Source organism: Cephus cinctus, unplaced genomic scaffold, assembly GCF_000341935.2.
Source record: "Cephus cinctus unplaced genomic scaffold, Ccin1 Ccin1_scaffold1034, whole genome shotgun sequence".
Classification (NCBI taxonomy): Eukaryota; Metazoa; Arthropoda; class Insecta; order Hymenoptera; family Cephidae; genus Cephus; species Cephus cinctus.
In genome coordinates this window covers 39,752-47,941 of record NW_014333567.1, presented here as the reverse complement: position 1 = coordinate 47,941, position 8,190 = coordinate 39,752, and the positions used below count along the sequence as shown (strand labels likewise).

At 37.2% G+C, this 8,190-nt stretch overlaps 3 protein-coding genes across 4 annotated transcripts; 2 read left to right on the top strand and 1 right to left on the bottom strand.

Moving 5' to 3' along the window:
* Positions 1-143: 143 nt before the first annotated feature.
* LOC107271681 (tryptophan 2,3-dioxygenase) lies at positions 144-3,746 on the top strand. The gene is made up of 9 exons (XM_015747938.2): positions 144-286; positions 361-426; positions 639-811; positions 1,112-1,179; positions 1,282-1,347; positions 2,267-2,626; positions 2,755-3,004; positions 3,077-3,170; positions 3,324-3,746. Exons 2-9 carry the CDS (start codon positions 395-397, stop codon positions 3,496-3,498), a joined length of 1,218 nt encoding a protein of 405 aa, XP_015603424.1. The 5' UTR covers positions 144-286; positions 361-394; the 3' UTR covers positions 3,499-3,746.
* Positions 3,575-6,000, bottom strand: LOC107271683 (cathepsin O-like). Of its 2 annotated transcripts, XM_015747941.2 has the most exons (6): positions 5,645-6,000; positions 5,062-5,439; positions 4,834-4,982; positions 4,706-4,756; positions 4,022-4,290; positions 3,575-3,856 (listed from the first exon to the last, which is right to left on the bottom strand). In XM_015747941.2, the coding sequence occupies exons 1-6, from the start codon at positions 5,828-5,830 to the stop codon at positions 3,819-3,821; spliced, it is 1,071 nt and encodes a 356-aa protein (XP_015603427.1). In that variant the 5' UTR covers positions 5,831-6,000; the 3' UTR covers positions 3,575-3,818. The 2 variants fall into 2 exon arrangements, with proteins under 2 accessions (XP_015603427.1, XP_024944665.1); XM_025088897.1 differs by having other exon boundaries at positions 3,575-4,290.
* Positions 5,928-8,176, top strand: LOC107271685 (40S ribosomal protein S3-like). Its single transcript, XM_015747945.1, has 5 exons — positions 5,928-6,010; positions 6,610-6,688; positions 7,123-7,442; positions 7,532-7,719; positions 7,792-8,176. Exons 1-5 carry the CDS (start codon positions 5,943-5,945, stop codon positions 7,977-7,979), a joined length of 843 nt encoding a protein of 280 aa, XP_015603431.1. The 5' UTR covers positions 5,928-5,942; the 3' UTR covers positions 7,980-8,176.
* The last annotated feature ends 14 nt before the right edge of the window (positions 8,177-8,190 follow it).

Here is an 8,190-nt window from a genome sequence, read left to right as displayed (position 1 = left end):
AATATTAACGCTCATTGGTTCTCATCGACGCGAGCGAATCGACTAATAATCGTTGGGGTGGTGAAAGATGACTGCGCGCGCAACAATCTGCTTTCTGTGCTAGGTTTCAACTTGTAAATGAGATCGCCGAGTTGAGTAGTTGCTACTTACTGTGCGATCTGTACTCTTCTATCTCCGCTGAGATACTGCCAGAGATTATTATCATCGTGGGAAAATCGAAGTATTTATTTATTGTACCTGCTGTATTATCTAACTCCATAATCATTACAGTTCAGGAATATTCAGTGTATGTCATTTGAATATTTTTTGTTATACATTTCTTTTTTATTTTATTGTCAATCATACTGTATTTATTGATAGATCAAGAGACAAGAGAGTAAATTATTGAGTGACCATGGCTTGTCCCATGACAATCAATGTAATAAAGTAAGTGGATGGAAAAGAAATTTTAGTCGATTATTTATATTTATTATAGCATATTTATCAGGCGTTATGAAAGAGATATTTTATAAATTGCGCAAATAATCTTTCGTATCACTTTGTATGGAAAAATTTAAATAACAATGTCAGAGATCACTGCTGTTAAGTCGTTTCATAGTCGAATCGTTAATAGATTATTATATTGGTTACATATTTAGCGAAAATGCGACAGCCGATGCAGATCAGGATGGAGATCAACTGACCGAAGGCCCTGGGTTACTTTACAGCGAGTATTTACATCTCGACAAGATATTATCGGCGCAGAATCCACTTAGTACAATATATAAAGATGTCGTTCACGATGAGCATCTTTTCATTATTACCCATCAAGGTACGTATAATCGTTATTATTAAGAATTTTTATCGGGAAAAAATATGACGTATTTTTGTCCCGTAAATATCTACATTTTTGTTTTCTAAATTGATGGAAATAACGCATCCATTGTCGTGGTCTTTGGCGAATTTTTTTCTTTATATTTTATATTTCTTCTTATGCTACTCTCGTTCCTTCTTTATTTATTATTTTTATTCTTCGCAATTTTTACAACTCTTTTCTCTCTCTCTCTCTCTCTCTCTCTCGCTCTCTTTTTTTCTTCTTTCCTACTCTTTGCGATTCTTTTTGGCCGTCCAGCGTACGAGCTCTGGTTCAAGCAAATCATTTACGAGTTGGACTCCATAAGAGGACTTTTCAATACTGAGGTAAGATTTTTACTGAACAAATCATCTTTCCTTAATACCTTATTCAAGTGTATTCTCCTATACGATGTAATTAGGTGAATTATCATTGAATTTGATTTTCAGGGCTTGGACGAATCTCGTACACTTGAAATACTGAAGAGATTGAATCGTATCGTTCTCATTCTAAAGGTAAAAGGATTATTACTGATTAATAATGATAACGAGGCAGCCATTTGTAAAAGGTCAATGATTTCTTATGCCATCCATATAATCGTGAACAAACTGACAGTGACAGTGACAATGAGCTTTTACTACAACCAGGGGGTGAATGCCCTCTGATTTCAAGCCAATTAGCCTCGTCGTGTACAGTAGCATTTTGACGTCATGGTTGCTATATGTGATGGCGTCGGCGACAGCGTAGTTGTCACTTTTAGAATGAGTGTTGGTAACGAAGCCAATGTACCAGAAACTATCCTACGTGCATGGTATCGTTTTACCGACATGAGGGTAACACTGTTAATCAAATTTCAATAACTAGTAAAGTAAAAGAATTTTCGGAATTCTTGTCTTTGCTTACCACCTGTATTTTCTCAACTTTAAGTTTTCCTTGGATTTCGTCTTTACTTTGTTTTTTATTTAATCTAACTTGCATAACCTACTAAACGTTGGCGGGGAATTCAAATCAAAAAGTCTTAGTGACGATGGATGTTCCTCTTGATTGAGAATAGTGGTAATTCGATATTTGAATACCTGCAATGGCAGTATACCAGGGTGAGCTACACGATAGTCGATATATGTGACATGCGATATGTGAAATGCGATATCATACGCAACTGACCTCACTTGGTTAAAACCGTCCCGCGCTGAGACTATTTCGAAACCACAGAAATCAAATGATTTCCATACAGAAGAGACTTCTATGCTTGTTTCCCCCTCTGCACGTCTCACGTCTCATCAAGCTGAGGATAAGACTTTATCCCGTCTCTTAAATCAACTTTATCTCATCTCGTCTACATTTGATTGTGAAACCCAGCCAATAGCGAACAAATAGGAATTTATGAAAAATAATTTTCACATCAAGTTATATGTACATATTTCTTTGTTTTAGCTACTGGTCGATCAGGTGATGATACTTGAAACGATGACTCCTCTAGACTTTATGGCTTTTCGTGATTATCTTTGTCCCGCTTCCGGTTTCCAATCACTTCAGTTTCGTCTGCTGGAGAATAAACTTGGCGTTCAGCAAGAACATCGTGTAAAATTTAATCAAAGCTATACTCGCGTTTTTGGTCGAGATCCACGAGCCATCGAAGCCATCTGTCGGGCTGAAGGGGAACCGAGTTTGAGCTTTCTGGTTCAACAGTGGTTGGCAAGGACGCCAGGTCTTGAGACTGATGATTTTGATTTTTGGGGAAAGTACAAAAAAGCTGTTGATCGGATGCTTGCCGATCAGGAAGTCGTAGTAGAGGTAAAGCTATGCTTTATTTTGACTTTATTAGGATTCATTTCAAGTAAGATGAGAACAACAAGGAATCTCAAACTGTTGACAAGTATTTATTAGACGTAACAAATAAAAATAAAAATATGGATTTATAGAATGAAACAAAGGAACAAACGAAGAAGCATCTAACGGCTAGTCTGGCATCACGTCGAGCAGTCTTCGACACCATCTTCAACGAGTCTCTTCACAATGCTTTGGTCTCCAGGGGTGAACGAAGATTTAGTCATGCAGCCTTACAAGGTGCTGTCATGATCACGCTCTACAGGGATGAGCCACGCTTCAGTCAACCACATCAAATTCTTACAGCATTGATGGATATTGATTCTTTGATTACCAAGTGGAGATGTGAGTTATTTAATTTTATTTACCCTTAAAAAAGATCTTATTATTAATTCTATTCAAATTGTCTTCACATAGATAATCACGTCATTATGGTTCAACGAATGATTGGATCCCAACAATTAGGAACTGGCGGTTCATCTGGCTACCACTATCTAAAATCGACCTTGAGGTAACATAAGGAGATTCGTGTACTATCTCTTTTTTTTTTATTTTGGAAGTACGCGCTCTGTTCTTCCGTTCTCTATCTATCGATCTTCGTCTCTCTTTGTCTCTTTCTTTTTCTACCTCCCTCTCTCTTTCTCTCTGTCTCTTCTTCCGATAGTGACCGGTATAAGGTGTTCCTGGATCTCTTCAATCTGTCAACGTTTCTGATCCCACGGCAACTTATCCCGCCATTGACCAAGAAGATGAAGACCAAACTGTCAGTTGCTTGGGGTTCATGGGGTGAGGAGGATGAACATAATAATTCTGAAAGTTCTGTCGAAGTTTCTATGTGACGTTTGTTGAAGAATCAACCTCGTCCGATGAACATAACAAGAGATATTAATGATAGTTTAGCAAAATTATAAGGTATCAAGAGTGAAAATTGAATTTTTATTCGTCAACTTATTATGTACTATATACGTATAATATATTACTTATATATAAAAAATATCATTCGCTCAACGAGAGCATGCAAAAACTTTTTCTAATGCCGTTATACATTTGAAAATTGCACGAATAAATACTAAGTATGAAAAAAAGACGAGCTGCAATATGGTAAGAAAATATTTTTCTTAATTTCATACAGACCCGATATCGTAGTTATCATTCATGGCTAGGATATATCAATTGAAGACACTTGATTGGCAATACCTGTACACAGAAAAAACAGCTAAAGAATTGCAGCCTGTCATCAATCATAATTATTTTTAATTATTGTGCACATTTAATTAACAAACAGTTTCATATCCAGCACAGCCAAGTCTACATAAAAACTTTGTCTTGGCAGCTTTTGATAAAGTGTCAAAAGGTACTCACCACAAAGATTGCTACCAATTGCAATGTATACGTATCCCTTATTACCGAAAGATGGACCCCATGAGTTTTTGACAATGTAATACGGTATAGCAGCAGTGTTATCATAGCCAACAATTTGGACGGCATGATTTAAACTGACAAAAGAACCGTCACAATGATACTGGATGATTCCGCCCAAATAATTCTGCCAAGTCAAAGCGTTCACAGCCACCGCGACTGGACCGTGATACGCAATGGCTGCCAGAAGCTTTTGTTCGTTATCTACAAAGCTGAAAATTACAAAGCATTGAGTGTCAGCTTTGAAGTGAATTTAAATTGATGAAATTCGACGTGGGACTATAGTCAATGATTTTATCAATTAACATTCCAAACACCACGTGGATACCCATCAGAAGTAACAAGGATTTTTTTCTAATCGCATCTCATGAGATTTTCCTAACAATTAGATACATTGATGACGTCAAAGGCGTACTAGATAAAGACGATGGCCTTCAACGTGTAAGGAGAGACTATAGACGATACCAGTCAAGAGAATTTATCTAACATCAGGTATTCAACTGACTAGCAATTAAATTATATATATATATGTACAAGTGTAATAACCGGTCGTCTTATATAATTTAACGTTTCATGAAAACCACTTTACCTAGTACGGAGTTCAGGCCGCCTATTTTTCTCTCTTACCTGTCGCACGTATAATCTGTAATACGAAATCCTGGAGTGGCTTTGTTACTCCTGGGAAAAAGAATAATTCATAAGTTAGTACGAACGACCTTAAAGTGGTGTCACCTTCATTTTTTGTTTTCACCTACTTGTCGATTTTGCATACGTCGGTTTTTCTCGTCAGTGGGTAACTGGTTTCAGGTAGAATTTTCATCTTCGTAGCAAGAAGCCATCCAAGCAGGCTGCATATGTCGCCACCCTCGCAACCAAAGTTATTGTTCCTTGCGCAATCAATCATCTGCGCGCGAAATTATTGACATTTTGACATCTTCATCCAAATTATTAGCCATCGACTTGCAGTCGATGTATTAGGATACCTCTTGAACACTAAGAGACGGTAAAGTCCCATTAGCAATTGCTGCCATTGATTCCACTACTTGTACAGTGCTAAAGGCCCAACAGGCCCCGCAATTTCCTTGACTACGAATCGGGCCCACCGCACCCTTTTCTCTCCAGTCGAACTTCAGCGGCAATTCTTTAGTACCTTTGGCTCCCGTCCCAACTAAAAGATTCGACACTCCTCTCTTTCTTCGCTCATATACCTCCGAGGAATTCTTTGACGCCATTTTACGTTCCCTTAAAGACACTTGTAAGAATTCCTCTGGAGACATATCTGAAAATTCTGTCAGTCCATAATATGCGCTTTCCTTTGATGTTCGTAATCCGTTCATTCTTTCGATGTGACGCAGCGACGTCTGCAAAACAGACAAACATTAAGATTTTAATCTCGTGCGTTCAAGAAGTTAGCAGAACCTTAACTGAAGACGTAGATTGTTATTGGAGTAATTTTGTTTCATATAAACTTTAAAAATATCTTGAATCACTATTGAATCGTGACATTCCTTTTGTGCCAGCCTTCGGACAAGTAAATAATCGGGAGTTAACAGTAATTTTACCTACCTGAAAGCTTTTAAATCTCTTATCATATTCATGTACATCACGTCGGTAAGATTTATTATGTTTAGTAACGTATTCCTCGAATAGCTTCACGTCCTCTTTTGTCTCACTCGGCTGGACTTTGAAGGGAATAGCAAGAAAACACAAACTAACCACCAGAACCGCAATGACTATCGTCTTCCACTCCATGACTGACGCGAATCATGTTCCGCGCTGTACAATCACTTCATAAGCTTAGAACATGCATACGTGTTAAATATCTATCGGCTCAGTTATACTCGATTCAGAGTCTCATGAGAGCATGACTATGATACACGAGTGTAACACGATAAAACCTCAGGGGCGTAGAGCCAAGGTAGTAATAAAGGTGTAAGTGCCTTTATATAAATATATATTGAGAACGCTTTGTCAATAGCAAGTCAAGTATTACTTGCTTCATAATATTCCTCTTACTCTCCTTATATTCTCTTTTGCCCTTCATAATATCCTCTATTTTCATTACCTATGCTCATGCATGTGTTGATACATTGCTATAAAATTCCTGAGAAAATATTAGCAATTGACGTTATTCATGAATTATGTAAACAAGTTATGAAAAACAGTCAGCTATATTGAAAGTGTGATCATGATAAAAAGAAGGAAATTCAAGATGCGTTTATACGATGGTTGAAGTCAATAAGGTACTTTTAATTAAACGTAAATAGTATGATGTCTTTGATAGGCATGTTATAGATACGTTAGATTTTTTCGAAATCTTTGACTACGATACTTGGAATCGTTTATAATATTGAGCAGTGATTTTGATAATACAAATTGGATCTAACAATGCGCATTGGTAAACTCTTATTTATTGTACGTTTTGACTTATTTTTCTAGCTGCAATAAAAAAAATGCTCTGTTTGAATGAAAGAACGTGTTGTGATTCTACGGATCACCATAAGATGGCTATAGTCAACTTCCGTTTTCAGTTTGACATTCTGCTCCCGTAGCCCCTTTTCCGTCTCCGTGTCAAACATGGCTGCCCGTTCAATCTCAAAGAAGCGAAAGGTTCGTGCATCCATATTTGTCTATTTCCTTTACTACAGATATAATTGAATATTATTCTGGCTCAGTACTTTCTATTTTACGTTTAACTTCGAGACTCCTACATAAAGTTATATATACTATCGGATGGCATGGATACACATTGGCTATGGTTGTCGCCGATGTATCCCACACTTTCTCATATGCTATGGATATTGCATTTCAGCCTAACCTCGTTAAAAACTATGCGGACTATTTTGACAGCTATGTATACTGATGTCGTTTCTTCAAAATCTCTCTCTAAAACGCTAAACTCGTCTAGGATTTCACTTAATATGTTAGACTTAACATTTTTGATACTTTACTCAGTGAGCATGATTGCTCTGTTAGGTTACTTTGAAAGCAGCTGTACCTGTTTTGCACAATTTTTTCAATGTTTATTTTATATTCTTATTTAGTTCGTTGGAGACGGTGTCTTTAAGGCCGAGCTCAACGAGTTTCTAACTCGTGAATTGGCTGAAGATGGTTACTCTGGTGTTGAAGTACGAGTTACTCCTACTCGGACTGAGATCATCTTGATGGCAACTCATACTCAGAGTGTGCTTGGAGAAAAAGGACGTCGTATCAGGGAACTGACTTCTGTGGTACAGAAGCGTTTCAATTTCAAAGAGCACAGTGTTGAACTCTATGCTGAAAAAGTTGCTACTCGTGGCCTCTGTGCCATAGCACAAGCTGAATCTTTGCGTTACAAGCTCATTGGTGGTTTGGCTGTAAGAAGGTGCGCAGTGCTTCTCTTATTAACATTATTACCATGCTGTTTTCATACATCTCAATCCATTTGTCATTTTAATTTTGTTCTTCTATCAGAGCTTGTTATGGAGTGCTCCGCTTCATTATGGAATCAGGAGCTCAAGGATGTGAAGTGGTAGTCAGTGGCAAATTGCGTGGTCAACGTGCAAAATCAATGAAATTTGTTGATGGACTGATGATTCATTCAGGTGAACCCATCAATGACTATGTCGATACAGCCACGCGACATGTACTTCTAAGGCAGGGTAGGTGTTGGATTACACAGTCCAATAAAAGTATACATATGTTTTTTAAAATAATTTTGATATTTACTTTAGGTGTTTTGGGAATCAAAGTGAAAATCATGCTTCCTTGTGATGAAACTGGTAAAACTGGACCTAGAAAACCATTGCCAGACAAATTTTCAGTGGCTGAGCCAAAGGATGAAGAACTGCCTTCGCATCCATCATCTGACATTAAAGTGACTAAGCCAGATGCTCCCCAACCAGCTCCAATTGCTGTTTGACGACATACGTGATTACAATAAAAGTTTTAAAATTAAAAACTATATTTGAATTCCGATAAATATTGCACCTACATACAATCCATTCAAAATATATCCATTAGCTATAAACAAAGTAACCGTAATCCTTATCAATTCGAATCGACATTATGCTTGTACATTGTCATATCGATAACTAAAATACATGGAATAGATACAGATAACAGAGGTTTAA